The sequence below is a fragment of the Aspergillus novofumigatus genome, assembly GCF_002847465.1.
Source record: "Aspergillus novofumigatus IBT 16806 chromosome Unknown P174scaffold_12, whole genome shotgun sequence".
Taxonomy (NCBI): Eukaryota; Fungi; Ascomycota; class Eurotiomycetes; order Eurotiales; family Aspergillaceae; genus Aspergillus; species Aspergillus novofumigatus.
In genome coordinates this window covers 253904-273231 of record NW_020194285.1, presented here as the reverse complement: position 1 = coordinate 273231, position 19328 = coordinate 253904, and the positions used below count along the sequence as shown (strand labels likewise).

General features: G+C 51.6%; 10 protein-coding genes across 10 annotated transcripts; 5 read left to right on the top strand and 5 right to left on the bottom strand.

Annotated features, from left to right (window-relative positions):
* Positions 1–1709: 1709 nt before the first annotated feature.
* chsG (chitin synthase class III) lies at positions 1710–4761 on the top strand (the record flags this gene model as incomplete). Its single annotated transcript, XM_024830476.1, has 7 exons — positions 1710–1793; positions 1859–2333; positions 2409–2770; positions 2822–3668; positions 3742–3779; positions 3812–4570; positions 4624–4761. 7 exons carry the CDS (start codon positions 1710–1712, stop codon positions 4759–4761), a joined length of 2703 nt encoding a protein of 900 aa, XP_024677330.1.
* Positions 4762–5156: 395 nt separating this feature from the next.
* P174DRAFT_446241 (NEDD8-conjugating protein UBC12) lies at positions 5157–6583 on the top strand. Its single transcript, XM_024828533.1, has 4 exons — positions 5157–5523; positions 5599–5689; positions 5778–6067; positions 6137–6583. The coding sequence occupies exons 1-4, from the start codon at positions 5503–5505 to the stop codon at positions 6287–6289; spliced, it is 555 nt and encodes a 184-aa protein (XP_024677329.1). The 5' UTR covers positions 5157–5502; the 3' UTR covers positions 6290–6583.
* A 483-nt stretch (positions 6584–7066) lies between these two features.
* P174DRAFT_446240 (cytochrome c oxidase subunit VIIa) lies at positions 7067–7557 on the bottom strand (the record flags this gene model as incomplete). Its single annotated transcript, XM_024828532.1, has 3 exons — positions 7067–7208; positions 7289–7324; positions 7515–7557. The coding sequence occupies 3 exons, from the start codon at positions 7555–7557 to the stop codon at positions 7126–7128; spliced, it is 162 nt and encodes a 53-aa protein (XP_024677328.1). The 3' UTR covers positions 7067–7125.
* Positions 7558–8018: 461 nt separating this feature from the next.
* P174DRAFT_446236 (TBP-associated factor 8 family protein) lies at positions 8019–9322 on the top strand. The gene is made up of 2 exons (XM_024828531.1): positions 8019–8423; positions 8509–9322. Exons 1-2 carry the CDS (start codon positions 8048–8050, stop codon positions 9288–9290), a joined length of 1158 nt encoding a protein of 385 aa, XP_024677327.1. The 5' UTR covers positions 8019–8047; the 3' UTR covers positions 9291–9322.
* Positions 9323–9485: 163 nt separating this feature from the next.
* Positions 9486–9863, bottom strand: P174DRAFT_464923 (uncharacterized protein; the record flags this gene model as incomplete). Its single annotated transcript, XM_024830475.1, has 2 exons — positions 9486–9588; positions 9646–9863. 2 exons carry the CDS (start codon positions 9861–9863, stop codon positions 9486–9488), a joined length of 321 nt encoding a protein of 106 aa, XP_024677326.1.
* Positions 9864–10102: 239 nt separating this feature from the next.
* P174DRAFT_65189 (putative Rad51 family DNA repair protein) lies at positions 10103–11714 on the top strand. Its single transcript, XM_024832417.1, has 2 exons — positions 10103–10234; positions 10307–11714. Exons 1-2 carry the CDS (start codon positions 10175–10177, stop codon positions 11615–11617), a joined length of 1371 nt encoding a protein of 456 aa, XP_024677325.1. The 5' UTR covers positions 10103–10174; the 3' UTR covers positions 11618–11714.
* Positions 11280–12751, bottom strand: P174DRAFT_446234 (tryptophan synthase beta subunit-like PLP-dependent enzyme). Its single transcript, XM_024828530.1, has 2 exons — positions 12268–12751; positions 11280–12229 (listed from the first exon to the last, which is right to left on the bottom strand). The coding sequence occupies exons 1-2, from the start codon at positions 12607–12609 to the stop codon at positions 11726–11728; spliced, it is 846 nt and encodes a 281-aa protein (XP_024677324.1). The 5' UTR covers positions 12610–12751; the 3' UTR covers positions 11280–11725.
* Positions 12752–13199: 448 nt separating this feature from the next.
* Positions 13200–14876, bottom strand: P174DRAFT_472496 (Ketol-acid reductoisomerase; the record flags this gene model as incomplete). The annotated part of the gene is made up of 3 exons (XM_024830619.1): positions 13200–13321; positions 13378–14686; positions 14726–14876. The coding sequence occupies 3 exons, from the start codon at positions 14874–14876 to the stop codon at positions 13294–13296; spliced, it is 1488 nt and encodes a 495-aa protein (XP_024677323.1). The 3' UTR covers positions 13200–13293.
* Positions 14877–15410: 534 nt separating this feature from the next.
* On the top strand, positions 15411–17900 carry P174DRAFT_435904 (isochorismatase family protein family; the record flags this gene model as incomplete). Its single annotated transcript, XM_024825965.1, has 1 exon — positions 15411–17900. One exon carries the CDS (start codon positions 15411–15413, stop codon positions 17898–17900), a length of 2490 nt encoding a protein of 829 aa, XP_024677322.1.
* Positions 17901–18183: 283 nt separating this feature from the next.
* P174DRAFT_379932 (rhamnogalacturonan acetylesterase RgaE) lies at positions 18184–19001 on the bottom strand (the record flags this gene model as incomplete). The annotated part of the gene is made up of 2 exons (XM_024822943.1): positions 18184–18821; positions 18884–19001. 2 exons carry the CDS (start codon positions 18999–19001, stop codon positions 18184–18186), a joined length of 756 nt encoding a protein of 251 aa, XP_024677321.1.
* Between the last annotated feature and the right edge of the window lie 327 nt (positions 19002–19328).

The following is a 19328-nucleotide window of genomic DNA, read 5'->3' as shown; positions in this document are numbered from 1 at the left end:
AAGCAAGCCACTTATTGAAGAAGATATGAGCTAGAAAGAAACTAGAATCTACCGAATGTCGCTTGGCATATCGAGTACAGTATTCAGCCCATTGCTGGGTAGATCAACATTCTTCTGGACGTAATCTCTGCCCCCTCTCAGTTATGCTGGCGAGGGGTGTAGAATGCTGGGATACCAGATATTTTAAACAGCCACACTTGGCCATCAGATAACTACGTAACTAACTTACCAATTGTCGAGGTCCATTAAGTCACGCTGCTACAGATACCCAGCCATATTGTTCGAAGCCATATTGTTTGGATCATGGGATGTGTGACCTCGACGTTGATGTCAAGCACATGTTCCTTCAGAGTGAGTACCAGTAATTGTAATACAGAATCTGAGTGCCATTAAAGGTGCCACAAATATACTGGCTTGGCTTCCATGGGTGTGTTTCAGCTCTGGGATGAATTTTAATAGGTCAAGTCAACACTGACAGGACTCTTCAGAAATCCACTGGAAAAGAGACCCTGGAAACCCGGAGGTTCATGCTATGGGTAACAACTTGATGTTCGAGTAACTTAAACAAATAATGTCAAAGAAAAAGACTCGATAATGTCAGTCGTGAAGGAAAAGAAGCCAGTCAGCTGGAGTCTTTGCCATGCAGTACCTTACTTAAGGTAGGTTGGAACCTTGGTATGAAGAGACGCAATACAGATCTCGGCTATGTAATACATTTACCTTACCGAACGCATCGCCAAAGTGTTACCCTGCCGACACTTGGAGGCGCTCTATTTGGTTACTTGAGCCCCAACCTCCAAATATGAAGGGCGGGAACGAAAGAAGTGCTCAGCGCCCTCAAAATATGTTCGAGGTCCTGGTTCTTGTCGTGATGTCTTAGACAATCGTCCAGCCTGGAGAATCCTTTGATGTGAAAATGATATGGGATGGTTGGACTGTCCGTCAGCAGTACCAGGGATTATTGGTCGACTATGTAGCTAGTGATGGTTGATAGGTACTTAGCCTCATCCTAGGTACTCAGGCTCCCAGCTCCTTGGTAGTTGGTGTAAGAAAACCAAATACCCACCACCCAAGGCTCGTCCACTCCCCATCCGCATCGCTCAGTTGTTGCTGCAGACCGAAAAAAAAGGGCGCCAAAGCGAACTCCTACTTCCTCTTAGTTCAACTTCCTAGGTCTAACGGCTCATAGGAGGGCCGATCATATTTTTCTTCCCTCTTAGAGCCTGTTGTTCATATCTTTCTTTCACTCTTCACCTTGACCACCTTCCGCTCTCCCAGCTTAGTTGGGGAAACTGACTGTTATCCCGACTGCCTCATTTGTATACATAATTGTTTGTTCCCCCTCTGGCTTGTCACCTGTCAACTCGCACACTTTCGTGGTTCGTGGGCTTCAAACATCGGCCCTGGCGGCTTTATCCACGTTTCTTCCTTACTGTGTCCGCCCTCGACCAGCCTTTCGATATTTTTTCTTGATTGAGCTTTCGTCTTTGACTTCTTGTTCATCTGTTTCGTTCCAGTCATTGGAGTGTTGATCGATTTCATTGTCCTGTCTGAACATATTCTGACCGGCGGTCTCCTTACTCCTTCTCCTGATACCCCTTCCCGTTCTCCCCCTTGCCTTTCGCTTCAGCTCGCGTCTGTCGATTTTTCACTGTCCTTTTCGCGCATACTACAACATTTTGACAACAACTTGACAACGCATCGACACCATGGCCTACCAAGGCTCTGGTTCTCATTCGCCGCCTCAGTACGACGATAACGGCCACCGACTTCAGGATCTGCCCCATGGTTCGGTAAGTCTTGGATTAAGCTTTAGTCTGCTCTATATTCAGGCAAGGCTAATGCGAAGGATTCGTAGTACGAAGAAGAGGCGTCGAGAGGATTGCTATCCCACCAGCAAGGTCCCTTCACAGGCCCGTTTGATGACCCTCATCAGCATGGTTCGTCTACTACCAGACCCGTTTCTGGATACAGTTTGAGCGAGACCTATGCCCCCGAAGCGGCGTATCATGACCCCTATACTCAACCCAGCCCTGGCTCAGTCTACTCGGCTCAGTCTGCGGAGAATCCGGCGGCGGCTTTCGGTGTCCCTGGACGTGTCGCGTCCCCCTATGCTCGAAGTGACACTTCATCCACAGAGGCATGGCGCCAGCGACAAGCTCCCGGAGGCGGCCCCGGTGGGTTGCGGCGTTATGCTACCAGAAAGGTCAAGTTGGTGCAGGGTTCCGTCCTGAGTGTCGATTATCCTGTTCCTAGCGCGATCCAGAACGCCATTCAGGCCAAGTACAGAAACGATCTCGAGGGTGGAAGTGAGGAATTTACGCACATGCGATGTGAGTGATCTCAGACGCTATACCTGACCTTTCTATTTCGTCCACGTCGCTGACAAGCCCTCGCATAAATCTCAGACACCGCGGCCACCTGCGATCCCAACGAATTTACACTACACAATGGTTACAATCTTCGACCTGCGATGTACAACAGACATACCGAACTGCTCATTGCGATCACCTATTACAACGAAGACAAGACACTCACTTCGCGTACACTGCACGGTGTCATGCAGAACATTCGCGACATTGTGAATCTGAAAAAGTCCGAGTTTTGGAACAAGGGTGGTCCTGCCTGGCAGAAGATTGTGGTCTGCCTGGTTTTTGATGGTATCGACCCTTGCGACAAGGACACTTTGGATGTTCTTGCGACAATCGGTATCTACCAAGACGGCGTCATGAAGCGTGACGTCGATGGCAAAGAGACTGTGGCTCACATTGTATGTGTACTCCGATCAGTTGGGATCACTGGAGGTACTAATTGGTTATAGTTTGAATATACGACTCAACTGTCTGTGACTCCGAATCAGCAGCTGATCCGCCCCACCGATGACGGTCCCAGTACACTTCCTCCGGTCCAGATGATGTTCTGTTTGAAGCAAAAGAACAGCAAGAAGATCAACTCCCACAGATGGCTCTTTAATGCATTTGGTCGCATTCTCAACCCCGAGGTCTGTATTCTTCTTGATGCCGGTACAAAGCCTGGTCCTAAGTCACTTCTGTCGCTTTGGGAAGCCTTCTATAACGACAAAGATTTGGGTGGTGCTTGTGGTGAGATTCACGCCATGTTGGGTAAGGGCTGGAAGAACCTGATCAACCCGCTCGTTGCCGCCCAGAACTTCGAATATAAGATCAGTAACATCCTCGACAAGCCCTTGGAGAGTTCATTTGGTTATGTCAGCGTCTTGCCTGGTGCCTTCTCAGCTTACCGATTCCGCGCAATTATGGGCCGCCCTCTCGAGCAGTATTTCCATGGTGACCACACTCTTTCAAAGCAACTGGGCAAGAAGGGTATCGAGGGAATGAACATTTTCAAGAAGAACATGTTCTTGGCCGAAGATCGTATTCTCTGTTTCGAGTTGGTGGCTAAAGCTGGTTCAAAATGGCACCTGACATATGTCAAGGCCTCCAAGGCTGAAACCGACGTACCAGAAGGCGCTCCGGAATTCATTTCGCAGCGTCGTCGTTGGCTGAACGGTTCGTTCGCTGCCGGTATTTATTCGCTCATGCACTTTGGTCGGATGTACAAGAGTGGACACAACATCGTCCGCATGTTCTTCCTGCACATCCAAATGTTGTACAATATCTTCTCAACGATTCTGACATGGTTTTCCTTGGGTAAGTTATTGTTCATTCTAACAAAGCGCAGTCCACCCCCAATTGGATCTTGTTCTGACAGATGTTCAAATAGCTTCTTACTGGCTTACTACCACCGTCATCATGGACTTGGTCGGCACCCGGGCGACGGTAACAATCACAAGGCTTTCCCGTTCGGCAAGACTGCAACTCCCATTATCAATACCATCGTGAAATATGTCTACTTGGGATTTCTACTGTTGCAATTCATCCTCGCCCTGGGTAACCGTCCAAAGGGTTCGAAGTTCTCATACCTCGCGTCTTTCGTGGTTTTCGGCATCATTCAGGTCTACGTGGTTATTGATGCGCTGTACCTGGTGGTGCGTGCCTTCACTGGAAGTGCTCCTATGGATTTCACCACAGACCAAGGCGTTGGCGAGTTCCTGAAATCGTTCTTTTCGTCCAGCGGTGCCGGTATCATTATCATCGCCCTCGCTGCTACGTTCGGTCTCTACTTTGTGGCATCCTTCATGTATCTGGACCCCTGGCACATGTTCACGTCCTTCCCTGCCTACATGTGTGTCCAATCGTCATACATCAATATCCTGAACGTCTACGCTTTCAGCAACTGGCACGACGTCTCGTGGGGTACCAAGGGCTCAGACAAGGCAGACGCTCTACCCTCTGCCAAGACCACCAAGGATGAGGGCAAGGAGGTTGTCATCGAGGAAATCGACAAGCCTCAGGCTGATATCGACAGTCAGTTCGAGGCAACGGTCAAGCGTGCCCTAACACCCTATGTGCCACCAGTCGAGAAAGAGGAGAAGACTTTGGAAGACTCGTACAAGAGCTTCAGAACGAGACTGGTCACGTTTTGGATCTTTAGTAACGCATTTTTGGCCGTTTGCATCACCAGTGACGGTGTGGATAAATTCGGCTTCACGGTATGTAGATGTCGGCAATCCTTTTTAACAGAGGCGAAACTAACATATTGCAGAATTCTGCTACCGACCGGACGCAGCGTTTCTTCCAGGCTTTGCTGTGGTCCAACGCCGTCGTTGCCCTGTTCCGTTTCATCGGAGCCTGCTGGTTCCTGGGCAAGACAGGTTTGATGTGCTGCTTTGCTCGGCGTTAGAAGGGCGTTCTGTCGTAATGAGAGCGATTAGCGGTGCTTCGCCAACGGGTTTATCGATGGCCAAGCACCTCCTGGCACATTTTCCATCACAATATTGTATTTTACATATGACGCTTGCTTTGTTACCTTTTTCTGTTGAAGTTGGCTCTGTCACGTTTGGATCTATGTGCTTCGACAGGGCCTTATGCACTGTGATGTCTCGTAAACTCTTAGCGATTAGAAAAGGAATTCGATGCATCTATAGCTCAAATAGAGCTGCCAAAGACTGTATGTCTCTCGCGTGATTGCTTCTGGCTTAATCGTATGAGCGCTGGACACTGTCCTGTCTAAGAATTTGGGTTGTGGCGATGGCGTCAGGCCGCGGGCACATTGCCTTCGAATATGCCCCAGTGTCACCTCTACATTTTAGTTCTACTTTATCTTACCGTTTCCTCACAGTGACTGATTCAATCTGTTCAGTTCTTGTGTTTTATTGACCTTTGATCGCAATCTACACCCTCACCCTTCACCTTGCGCATCTGCGGAGTGGAGATTAGGCCGTTGGTTGATTCATTGTCTATCGAAGACCCCCGCAGGCCCGAACTCTAGTGACACTCCTCATACTTCTCTCTAGTTTTTCGTCACGACCACTGCAGATCCGGTGTTATTGGTGCCGAAAAATATTCTTTATTCCTTTTCCTTTCAGTTTCCAGAACTCTTGTCGAAAACTTCTAGGGGACGTGTGGCGGTGCTTTGTCCAAGATGTTGAAGATCTGGTCTATGGTACAATCCCTCTCTTGCCCGCAGTGTCCCTGCGTTCTACTCTTGTATGGACTGACACTTCGGTATTACTTGTAGAAACAACAGCAACAGCAGGCTGAAAATGCCGAAGGAGCAGCAGGAAAAAAGAAGAAGAAGGTTACGGCCGCGCAGTTGCGCGTGCAGAGAGGTACGGACCGTTCGCATGCGTGATGCTGGAGAGTGGCGTACGACGCAGGAAGCAAGGCCCGCTCGCTGACAGTTAGCATGTGAATTAGATCTGCAGGAGTTGACACTCGGAAGCACGATGAAGATGAATTTCCCGAATCCTGACGATATCCTCAACTTTACGCTTACGATCGAGCCCGACGAGGGCATGTACAAGGGTGGCGCGTTCCATTTCAATTTCAGTGTTAACCAGAACTTCCCGCATGACCCGCCCAAAGTGAAGTGCACGCAGAAGATTTACCATCCGAATATTGACCTGGAGGGGAATGTCTGTTTGAATATTCTGCGGGAAGACTGGAAGCCTGTGCTGAACTTGAATGCGGTTATTGTGGGCATGCAGGTGGGTTTGGGACATCGTCGAACACATTCCGTGTCGTTTGTCAGACTGACCTTTGGATTTGCCGCATAGTTCCTCTTTCTTGAGCCGAATGCCTCCGATCCTCTAAACAAAGAAGCTGCGGAGGATCTGCGGACGAATCGGGAGGGCTTCAAGCGCAACGTTCGCAACTCGATGGCCGGTGGATCCGTCAAAGGCGTGCAGTTTGACCGTGTGATGCGATGAGTTCGGGCCGGCCACTACGTTTCGATTGCAAGGTGTTCCGGTTTAGTGGCGCCATAACGACACGAGCCCGGGTTCAACGAACATCATACATACGGCGGTCATGATGTGGTCAAGGCCGCAGCGATGCCCTTTTTCGATGGATACGGATATGGATATGGAGATGGGCTGCATGCGATGCAGGCTCATAGGGATTCACATAATCGTGGAATGGTTTATGCACGTACATAGCTTGACTACTTTAGCGACTGGATAGATTTCGTCATGAAAGAAATGAGCACTTATACGATTCCCAGGCAACTATCGCCAACGCCTTTTAAAGCATTTGCTATCTTGCGTTCATTCCTTGTCGTTGTTGAGGAGCGCATGGCAGTGCTTGTCGGATCGAGCCTTAATCTTGCTCTTGGACACTATGGACAAGATCGGCCGAAGAGTCTAGCAGCTCTACGGACTGACAAGGTCTTCCCAAAAGGATACTGAGCCTGGACAAAGGAAACGGCATGTCTGGAGCTACAATCACCGTATATATACAACCAACAGGAATGACTGAGCATTGCGAAATAATTGAACAAGTTCTTTCTTTCCCTTTCGAAATCCCGGCGCATCGACCCGTTCAACACATCAAAAAGACAAAGTGATGTGATACCATTACCACCAATCCCGTTGAGCACCTAGCCACTCCATATGATCACTCCTGAGCTACTATGCCTCCATGCGATTGTTGGCGTTACCGAACAACAAATGACCACGGGAATCTTGAAACGGAGCGGATGCGAATGATGCCGTTCTCTATGCTGACTTTGTCCGAAAGATGCATCGAAGCGATAAGAGTATCAAGTCTATGCTGCCTGCTGAGCAGCACGCTCCTTCTCGAGACGGGTGTAGTAGGCGTCACGGGCGCGGACGCGGGGGAGGTGGTAGCCTGGTCAATTGTGAGAAAGAATATCCACAAAATGAGCATGGAGGAGTTCCCCTGCTTGGGAATGGTGCGATGATACATACCGTACCACCAGAGGTAACCGAAGGTGGTGCCGAAACCTGTACGCGAACGGGTATATGGTTAGTCTTTCAGCGCTGGGTGTCGTGGCTCGAAATCATTGTGAAAGGCATGTCTGCTTCATAGGAGGAAGATAGAGGTCATCCTGGGAGTTCCGGAAGCCGGTGGACATTCGTGCTCTTCCCTGTACTTCCGATTCACCGAGATGCTGAACAATATGAATTGACTCACCGAAAGCGGTGCTCAGGTCGAGAACGAGACCACGGCGGAGCATCTGTAACCTAGCATGTTAGCCAATACGTGTTTGACCCAATCACTACCGGGTGACCAAAGGTAGAGCTCGGATGTAGTGTGGGTGGGATGTAGACGTACGCCGGTGATGGGAGGAATAGCGGCGGCCATTGCGACGGATTGATGAGAATAGTCAATTCAGGAAGACCGGTAGACGCGATATCAGCAGACAGGTAACCCTGTTATGAGGTGGTGGGGGACAGGCGGAGGGGGGAAGGAAAGGAAAGCGAACGATGATGCGAACTTGAAAGTCGAGGTGAAGCTTTCCGATCCGGCACGTAAGCGACCGATGTGAGTGGCCTGACTGGGTCCTACGAACGGGCAGGAGGATAGCACAGAGATTCGGGCCAAACGCTCACGATTGGCTCACTTGTTTTTCAGAGTGAATGATATAGACGAAATCTATTTTCTGGACGTAGAATCTGCCCATCTTCCTAACTTTACTCCATCTTCGTTGTTACATTGTGATAGTCATGCCTCAGGCATCAGCACGTGACCTAGCGCGAAGCTCTTGCGATGTCCGGACAGAGACTCTCTCGTCACCTTCTCTGTTGTGTCTATCATCATCCACCCACACCGCCATGGTGTCCTCAGAAAACTCTCTCAAGCATTCTTCGTCTACACCTTCAGAGCAGCAGGGGCATGATACGAAGCGATTAAAGCGCTCATATCACCACCACCACCGCTTGCGAAATCCCGTTATCCCAGCTCTTCCGGAGCCCGCGATCAATGATGACACCCACGTTGCTCACTTGATGAATCGCTCTATCGGGCTATGTCTCAGAGAGTCCGGATTTGATCTCGCCGACCCAGCCGCGCTGGAGAGTTTCCGCTATGCTACAGAGGAGTGTATGTTTACCTCTTACCAGAATGACCTGAATAGAGATACCCAGGGGAAAGTGTCGGCTGTGTTCTTGACTAAGCTGCTTGCTAGACCTTTTAAAGCTCGCATTCTTTGTGCGGCAATCAATGCTCTCGAGCCGGCGCAACCAACCAATCCCCCAAGACTTCGAACTCGCGTTCAAAAGACACCACTTGCGCGTGGACGATCTGCTTCCGCACTTAGAACCTCTGCCAAATATTGAACCTGTTCCTACACTCCTACCTAGTCCTCCACCAGAAGAGGATGCTTGGTTGAGTTTACCATTTCTCGGCCCTGAACTGAGCGGCGAAAGTGACCGTGTTCAAAGCGCATATATCCCAAAGCATTTCCCTCAATTTCCCAGTAAACATACATACCGGCACACACCTGTGTTGACACAGCGAGAGCAAGACCCACGGAAAATTCGTGAGCGCGCGACTGAAGAGGGAAGACATGGCGAGGAGGCATTGCGCAAGCTGGCGCGGGCATCCTTCAAGGATAATCAACTCGGCTGGGCCGGTCGCGAAAAGAGATTGTGGGGTCGGAGGATGGAGAGCTTGGACAGTATGTTTGAGAAAACCGTCAAAGGCATCGCAAAGAAAATGCACAAAGATGTAACTGCGCCGTGGACAGCTGCAACGATGGATACTGATTCTGGAGCGACTGCGGACCCGGAGCTCAAGGCGACTCGGCCTAAGCTCTCATTCAGCCTGGAGCTTCCGCCAGTCATAAATTGCGAAAGAGGCCTCTGGCGACGAACAACGGCACCCAGCAATCGGAAAGCGGAAGAGAAACCAGCCGGAACGAAGGATCCCACGAGTGTTTCGCGACTGGAAAGCTGGGTGAGCACATAGTTCATTTCGCATTGCGGCGGGCGGCGTCAGGGCGTTGTGATTTTGTATTGAGCGAACTCAAGAAGATACCCAATGAGTACAATGCAGAGAAATTATGCGATTCTGTTGATAGATATGGTAATGATAGATCCCTGGTATCCGATGGCTGTAGATTTCCGAGCCCGACTCCGCCCAAATGCAAGTACTTCTTTCGTATCACGCCTTGGTGGACTCTGCTGCACGTTCTCGTCTCGCCTCTTCTTCGGCCAGTCTGATGGGCTCCCATGCTGTCGTTTCGACCGTTAAACCGCGGGCACACCTTTGGGAAGGGCAAAGTCAACCAGTGAATCCAGCAAGTAATGCAGGAGGAACTTACCGTCTGAACAAGCGGACAATGGGCTTGCACGTCACAACACCTGGCTTGGGGATGCCATCCTGAGGTGGATTACACGAGTACTGCACCATCTCCAGTAACTTGCAATTCTCCAGGTCGACCGGTCCGCCTTTGCGACGTCGTTCCTGGAAATTTCGGTTGACGGTATTGACATGCTCGGGGAGAGATTCGGCGGAGAAGACAGGAACGAGGGGCGCCATTGAAGTCTCGTAGAGTGTAGCTTTGTGTTCCAGTTGAGTAATAAGAAAAGCTAAGATATCGTAATGGATAAATGGTATGTGTGCCTCAAATCTGACGGTGCAAGTGGGAAAGTTGATGGAAGCGGAATCCTCCGTCTTTTGGCGATGCGATTATTGAGTCGGGACCGATGCGGAGGTCGAATGGATGCCGGCACAACAAATTCCCAGGCCATGATCAACACCATGGCCTTCTGTAGAATCTTAATAACAATCATTGACAAAATATGACGCCAAAATATCCATGACATCTATTCAGCTCGCCCGAGTAAGGAATGGCGGCCAGCTTCGGGGAGAAATTGTTGAGGGAAGTACGCACGGAACGCCTGGATGAGGTATGTCTAACATTATAATGCACATACCGGCATGCTTGCTGATATTATGTCTATCCATGCTGAGATTCGCAGCTTTTACATGACTTGAGAATTCTATTTCCGAGGAGCCCTGGGGAGAGTGCCTCGCAGTTGGGCGTCAAACAGTTGGATGCCCTCTTGGAGGTGTTCATGCCTTCCCTCCCAGCTGCTCAGGCTCAGATTCAACAGGCGGGACGAGATACATATCAAGAGCAGCAGAGTGAACATGAGGTGCAGCACATGCAAGCGGATGTTGAGGATGACCAGAATACTTCAGCCGAAGACCGCAGGCTCCCTATGGCATCTCTCACAAAGCAAATCAACCCGGTTATAGAAATCTCCAGTATATCTTCAGCAGCCGGCAAGACTCAGTTGCTGTATTATCTCACTGCAATTGCCGTCCTACCATCGACAGTCAACGGGATTCGTGTCGATGGTCTGGCCTCAGCCGTCGTCTTTATTGACGCAGATGGCCGTTTTGACGCTGAGCGACTTCGAACTGTTGCCTGTGGGCTCATAGACAGGAAGCTCAAGGCGCATTCTGATGCAGGGACCAGAGAGTCACCAGAAGGGCAGACAGACCAGCCGGTTTTTTCTACTGAAGAGCTGGAATCCATTATCGCGACCTCCCTACAACACGTCCATGTGTTTCGTCCACAATCATCCGCTTCCCTACTCGCGACATTGGAAAGTCTGCAAGCATACCTGCTCGACATTGCGCGGCATTACTCTTCTCACAGGCCACTGCACGCTATCTTCATCGACAGTGCCACTGCCTTCTTCTGGCAAGACAAACTACACGACGATGTCACCCGCACAGAGAACATTGGGCGCCCTGTGGCCGATATCGAGCACGAGCGAAACCAGAAGCGAATATTCTTTCTATCGGATATCTATGCCGAACTGGTACAACGCCTGAAGAACCTTCAGCGACATTTCGGCTGTATAGTCGTCTACACTTGTAACACAATAAACAGCAGATCCATAACTGGCTATCAGAGCCACAGCCAGTCAACCCAACAACCCTCTGGCCCGTTCGACCTGTACAACCCTTCAAATCAGACGGCGGCCCGAAGTATGCCTTCTTTTCGTTGCCCGTTGCCTGCTCCGTGGGGCACTTTCGCGACGCTACGACTTGTGGTTCGGCGTGATGCGGTGCGTCCGTTTCCGCCGATGATGACTGCCCGTGATGCGCAGCGGGATGCAGTCATGCGACAGAATGTTATTTTGGAAGGCAGATTCTTGGGCTGGGTCAACGAATGGGAACGCGGAGAATGGCCTCGGAGATTTGCGGACGGATTGAAAGAGAGAAATGGGGGCGTGTTCTCGTTTCATGTAGGCAGAGGCGGCATAGAATTTGCCTGATATCTTGCCTCCTTTGTTTGACTGGAGTCTCACATATGGAAACGATGTATGCACATTATGTGACAAACTATCTGATGCTATGATATACCTCTACTTCACACATCTATCTCACCCTTGAATGGACGTCTCAGCATCAGGCGAATAGCTTCCCAATTGCCTCAACGGTAGTGTTGCCCCGGTAAACACAATACCGATGTCCCATCCATCCGGACCAGCTTCCTTCTCAACGAGTCGTCTGAACTCCTCATTGAACAAGCAAACTGCGAGCCCTACGACCGCGCTAGGCTCCACAACCACCTTCATGCGTTCCAGGACCAGTCGCATCGCAGCCTTGATCTGGTCCTCAGTCACGGCAAACACACCAGCGACCTTAGTCCCGTCCGAGATGACCTCCCAGTTCAAGAACCCCACGGGGGTACGCAGCCCATCGGCAATGGTAAGCGTCTTGACGGACTCCACACGCTGACCCGCCTCCAGGCCGCGGCGACAATCATCAGCGCCTTCAAAGCTCGGTTCCGCGCCAAAGACACGCGTAGGTTTCCCGGAGAAGAACGTCGCAACACCAGCGTTCAGCCCCCGCCCCCAAGGGGGGTGATGACCGCATCGAGGTGTCTTGATCTGGCGTCGGCCTCGGCCCCGCTGGCATGCACACTCAGGTGCGGCTTATCGGAGACAAGCGCGCGGTATTGTTCTTCCATCTCCAAGGCGGTGGTGCCCTGGCCGCAGATAATATCGAAGTGATCATACGGCGGGACGAGGATCGCATCCGTCTTGGCCTGGATCTCCGCGACGACGGCCTCGCGCTCGGTGCTCGTCGAGCCGCTGAATATGACCTCTGCGCCGTGCGAGCGTGTCCCTGCTATCTTCGACGGGGTGCTGATGCTGGGCATGACGATGTACGCGGGAACGTGGAGGGTGGAGGCTGCGAGGGCGAGGGCTTGCGCATGGTTTCCTATTTCGTTCTCAGCATCATTAACCTCTAACCTAGGCATGATTTGGTAAATTCTGTACCAGAACTATGTGTAATCACGCCGCGTCTCTTGACCTCCTCCTCACCCCGCTCTGCGAGGAGTCGCAGCAAAGCGTGAAACGCACCGCGGGCCTTGAAGGCTCCAATCCGCTGATAATTCTCGCATTTGAAGAAGAATCGGAACTTGGGATTTGCAGGTGTTTGGCCTTCGAAGGGTGTTCCGACCAATGACTCGGCTGATTGGGGGGTCGAGGCGATGTTGTTCAACGTTTGACAGGTGAGGAGAGGGGTGCGGTGGACGTACGACTGGATCAAGGTGTAGGCGGAGCGCACGGCATCCGGCGTCAATGATCGGGCTGTAATGGAAGATTCGGCCATGTTGAATATTTGAGGTTCTAGATGTCTTGTTTTCGATAAGGAAAAAAGGAGTACGTGAATTCTCAAGAGGCAGGAAAGATGATTTATACGAAAGGCGGAGCTCCTCATCGGACACGAGGCCGATGACTCGATTTGAGTCATCGGCTACAGAAATGGCTGAATGCGCCTCTGCAGTCATGCGACTCCGAAATTATATGAAAAAATGATAAATGAAATGTGGTATTCTCAGTTCCCAATTAATAACTCAAGGATCCCATGTCAGAAAAACAAATCAAGTCATAGTACAGTCGTAACTTTTCCCAAGCCTTCCCATTGATGCAAAATTAGATTACTTCTGGTTCTCAGGGCGGAGGGAACTGCGGTATGATTAGCATATTGGTCATCGACGAATTGTATGACCGAAGAAACTTACCGAACGGCCTTTCCAGCGCGCCAGATCTCGAGATCACGGATGTCCTGCATCTCCTTCTCGTACTTCTCGCGGTAGTCCTTCTGAGAGTTGTATTCGAGCGAGCGCTTGGTCTCAGTGCCGTCACGCACACTGTCGTAGAGTTCATTGAAGATAGGCTTCAGGGTGTCCTTGAAGCGGCTGGACCAGTCGATGGCACCACGACGGGCAGTGGTGGAGCAAGCGGCGTACATCCAGTCCATGCCGTTGGCACCGATCAAAGGGTAGAGAGACTGAGTGGCCTCCTCAACGGTCTCGTTGAAGGCCTCAGAGGGGCTGTGGCCGCGCTCACGCAGAACCTCGTACTGAGCGAGGAACATACCGTGGATACCACCCATCAGGCAACCACGCTCACCGTACAGATCGGAGTAGACCTCCTTCTCGAAGGTGGTCTCGTAGAGGTAACCGGAACCGACGGCAACACCCATGGCAATGGCCTTCTCCTTGGCCTTGCCGGTGACGTCCTGGTAGACGGCAATGGAGGAGTTGATACCACGCCCCTCACGGAAGAGGGTGCGGACGGTACGGCCGGAACCCTTGGGGGCGACGAGGATGACATCAACATCCTTGGGGACGTCGACCTTGGTGAGCTCCTTGAAGACGGGGGAGAAACCGTGGGAGAAGTAGAGGGTCTTGCCCTTGGTGATCAGGGGCTTGAGAGTGGGCCAGGTCTCGCTCTGGGCAGCGTCGGAAAGCAGGTTCATGACAATGGTACCCTTCTGCACGGCCTCGGTGAGGTCGAACAGGTTCTTGCCGGGAACCCAGCCATCCTGGATGGCCTCCTTCCATGAGGCACCATCCTTGCGGACACCAACAATAACATTGAGCCCCTGGTCACGGAGGTTGAGACCCTGGCCGTGACCCTGGGAACCGTAACCGATCAGAGCGAGAGTGTCATTCTTGAAGTATTCCTGGAGCTTCTCACGGGGCCAATCCGCACGCTCGTAGACGGTCTCCTTGGAATCAGCGAAGGTCATGGTCTTGATACCACGGACGGGGGCGGTCGAGGCAGCCACACGGGTAGCAGCCTTAGCGAGAGCAGGCCGGGGGAGGGCGGCCGAGATGACTGTGCGAGGGGCGGCAACACGGGCCAGACGGAGGGCACGGGGGAGTCCACGGGAAGCCATTGTGATGCGTAGGATGTGAAGACGGAGGAAAAGGGGGTATAGGAAGAAAGAGGAGGGGAGATTGGTCAAGAAATTGATGCTTTGCAAGAAAATAATGAAGAGGGAAAAGAAAGTTTTCCTGGGACGGACGCTGGGAGACTTATAAGCTCGTTGACGAGGACGACGGTACCAGCTGTGCTAGGCACGTGACCGGAGTTGGTGCTGAGCTCCCCGGCCGATGTCGGATAGTACGCGGTATGATTGGCCAACAGGACCACCGCCATCGCCGTGCAGAACGATCTGTCTGCTCTTCTTGAGTCCCCATAGTGAAATCTGTGCTCCGTCCACGGGGAGCATCCACCCAGAATATGGAGAAAATCCCAAGGTTGAGTCACAGAGTCTTAGGAGTCGGGGGTTTTGAGATAATAGTAATTATTATTGTGATTCATATCAATCTGAGAATTGTCACTTATTCTTCTCATCTACGACAATTGCCTTTTGCTTCTAGACTGCGTCCAAATTAACGCGGAGTCAGCTCTCTGCATAATAACTAATTGCTGGAGGTACGCCTGTCATACAAACCGTACCTCGCGGGCTACACTTTGTTGTAGGTTCCTTAAGTGTAGTGAGGTGCCTTGAGAGGTACTTTGCAGGTACTTTTGGTCTCGGAGACGCCTGGTTGCCTGAGGTATCATTCTCTCGTATCCCCGCCAGCATCAACCACCACCTGGCTCCAAAGTCGACGGTCGGTGACTGTCTCAACTCCTCTCCACCCTGCATTGAGGAGTCATAATCAACTGGCGTGTCTTATCCTGTAGCGGGCGGCTCATGTTGTCCCATTCGGATATCTTCTAAGACCATCACTTACGCTCCTCTTACCATGTGCATACAATGAGCCTTCTCTCCGCATTCAGTGCTCTGCCCACCATCCAGACACGAAAAGCCCTTTTGCTCCTCGATTTTCAAAACGATTTTGTTCGCCCATCTGGTGCACTTCATGTTCCTAATGCAGCTGATATCTTGGAAAACATTGCGCAACTAGTCACTGCTTTTCGTCGCACCGGTGATGTTATCTGGGTCCGCTCCCACTATGAATCGCATCGACCCCTCATAGATTCGGACTTCCAGGACCGGATAGTGCTGGGCCGTGACACAGATGAACGAAGGGAAAGGCTCAAGCGACCCAGCTCGAAAACACCGGTCGATGAGGAAGCGTTTCTGTCGAGGGAGTCTTCGCAATGTTGCCGGCCGCAGTCGAGCGGCTTTCAATTCCCCGCACCGATATTGGCTGCTATCGATGCTGAGAACGACACATTGATGGACAAGTCGGATTACTCCGCTCTACAAGATGACGCAATGATACTTTCTCTTCGCACAAGGTTTATTACGGAGTTATATCTTTGCGGTTCGCTCTCTAATGTCTCGGTGTATGCTACCGCCCTCGACGCTGTTCGCCACGGCTTCTCTGTAACCCTCATTGAGGATTGTCTGGGGTTCCGTGATTTCGTACGTCATGAGGAAGCTATGCGCCGCATGGCCGATATATTCGGTGCCAGTGGAATTACAACTCAGGAGCTTTTCGAAGAGCTTGATTGGCAAGAGACCGACGCTATTGCTCGTCAAACTGCACACAGACCCGTGCGAGCTGTCGCGCCCGCTGGCATCGAAGGCGTAATGGATGAACTCGATGTCAAAACTATCCGTGGGCCCACGGCCAACGAGGGAACACCGGAGTCGTTGAGCAGTCGGCGACGGAGGCTCGATGCTCTCTTAGCTGAGCAGACTGACGACGAGGAGGACGATTTGTTGGATCTGACAAGCCTGGCCCGCTCCCGCTCCCGCTACGGTCCATCTGGCTCACCAGGGAGCTCGTCTCAGGCTCATGGTACGGGAGAAAAGAAGGCACGCGTACGTGTGCGTCGCACAAGACGACAAGGTCAAAAGGCAGAGGCGTCCAATCGGACAGAAGAACGACGGAGCGGTAAGACCAAAAAGTCGCGAGATATACGCGGACCGGGTGATAAGGTTGGAGAGGGTGATTCCCGCATTATTTATGACTTGGACCTACCCGAGGACGCCTTTGCGAGTATCCGCAGCGAGGTCGCTTGGCAGAAGATGTACCATATGTCGGGGCAAGTTCCTCGTCTCGTCGCAGTCCAAGGTCAAACACAGAATGACGGATCCGTCCCTATATACCGCCATCCCGCGGATGAATCTCCACCGTTACGCCCTTTCACACCGACTGTGAACCAGATCCGCATCATTGTAGAACGTATCCTTGGTCACCCACTCAACCACGTCCTCATTCAACTCTACCGTGACGGACAGGACAGCATATCCGAGCATTCAGACAAGACGCTTGATATTGTCCGAGGTTCATTTATCTGCAATGTGAGTCTTGGTGCCCAGCGAGTGATGACACTCCGAAACAAAGTCAAGGCTGCGGACGAAGACCAAAGACCCGCACAGCGCATACCCATGCCACACGAGTCACTCTTCATTCTAGGAGAGAAGACGAACATGCGCTGGCTGCATGGCATACGGCCCGACAAGCGACTGGCGGCAGAGAAATCCACCGAAGAGCTAGCTTATGGAGGCGAACGTATATCGCTCACCTTCCGACACATTGGCACTTTCTTGAACGGGGCCGGGGATGCAATCTGGGGCCAAGGAGCTGTCTCCAAAGACCAGAGTCAGGCGAATACCGTAATCCATGGAGACCCTGTAGAGACAGAGCGGCTGGTTCGCGCGTTCGGCCAGGAGAATCAGGCCACTGAGTTTGATTGGGATGCTGTGTACGGCGGAGGGTTCGATGTGGTCAACTTTGTCACCACATCGACAGCCAAGTTGGTTGAGGACTCCTCCGACCCTGTGTCCAATCTCCGAGTTCGACTCGCGCTCAGTGAGAATGGTATCCGATATGAGGTGTCGGCTTCTTCAGAGGACGCAAACAGCGTGGAGGGAAAGGCACGGCCGGTTTTGATTACAGCTGACGGCACTGAAGTTGCTGGGGAGCTGGATATTATGAACTATCTTTCAAAGCATGCTCCAGAGCTTACACGAGCGGGTGTGGAAGCGTTGCGTGGTGGCAGCCAGCTTCTCGAGATCAACGAGCTTTTGCAGAACTGGCGAACATCCCATAGCAATGGTGAAAAGATTAATCCGGGATCCCTAGATCCATGGGAGAAGGCTCTGGACGGGCAGTACTATCTTGGGGGAGCAGCTCTTGGTCTCGACGACTGCTTCCTCTGGCCAGTACTGCGAGATATTGTACAGACATGCGGACCGTTTTCGGACGACGAATATCCCAATTTGGCGCAATACTACCGACGTGTGGAGAAGCGGGGAATTGTCAAAGCGACCCTGGAGGAGCTCAAATAATCATTTCGTCTTTATTTCAAGTTCAAGATACCACACAACGCAGCGTGCAGTTCTGACGAGCTTATGACTAGCATTTAGCGACGGCCATACTGTGTATTTTCACTTTCGGTTATACTTTGAACGTCGTTCGTCGACTGACTTTGTGGAATATTTTTGTTTTAATACGTACTGCGGCACGAATACAGTTTTGAATACTCGGGTGATTTGGATTCTGCATCATTTCTATATACATAAGGACTATCGGTAAGACCACATCATGATCTGCAAACCAGCGGGGCCTCAATCACAGGCATCTTCCCGAGAAATCCGTTGTTGTCAGGACCTCCTTCAGATTAGCGCCGCTGCACACTACACCCTTGAGGAAAGCGTGTGCAACAACTTCAGCTCCTTTAGCGCTGGTATGGGTGTGGTCGTTTGGGAAATATGAGTCAACCGTCGTCTTGCCCAGAGATTTAAACATGTCGGCCACATAGGCGCCATGGTCGACATAACCCACGCCGGCTTTCTGTGCAGCCAATTTGGCGAGCTCGACGAAGCGCGACGGAGTATAGGAGAAGGTGCCGGTCTCCCACGGATTGTTGGGCGTCTGACTGGCGATCAGCACCTTGGCTTGCTTGGACAGAAACAACTGCGCAGCATTCTCCAAGTACTTGGGGAAGGTGAGCACGGTTTCCTGGACACCGTTGTAAGTGGTAGTGCAGGTCTCGTCGCCTGTTCCGGGACAGTCTGTACGGCCATTATCGGTGCTGAGGCTGCCGCCGTCGTTGTGCCCGAACTCGATGACTACATAGTCGCCTGGCTTCAGGACATCTGCGATGGCTTGGAAACGTTTTTCGCGGGTATAGGAGCGAGCACTGCGGCCGCCAACTGCTTTGTTCGATACTGTGGCAGAGACGAAGGGGGCGATGTACAGACCCCATCCTGTTTTAAAAGAGAGCGTTAGAGACATATCTTGCAAATGGACTCGTTGGCTTGGGACATACCGTCAGTGTTAGCTCCACCTCCGCCCTTAGCCATGGTCGAATCACCCGCCATGTAGATGGTTGCACTCAAGGTGCCAGGAAGGAGGGCAAGCGCTGATAGGAGAGTGAAGCACTTCATTTTCAATCGAGGTTTATAGCTCTGAGGACTGATTCCAGAGTATCGAATTGTACATGGAAGTCTTATCCCTCATGGCCGAAGCAACGAACGCTCTTATATAGTCCCTCCACTGCTACGCCCCCTAGGAGCAACCTACAACTACAAGCAAAGGCATACGTGGAAAAAGTGAATGAAAAATGCGGTGTTTCTCCCATCGCGTTCCAGGTTTCTTTTTCAGCCCCTATGTGTTGACGGATCCCAGATTCCTTCGGTCCACCGGAGTTTCATCAGTTTGCGCTTGAGAAGTTAGAAGTTGAACAAAGGGGTCGCGGGGCATCAGATGCTTCT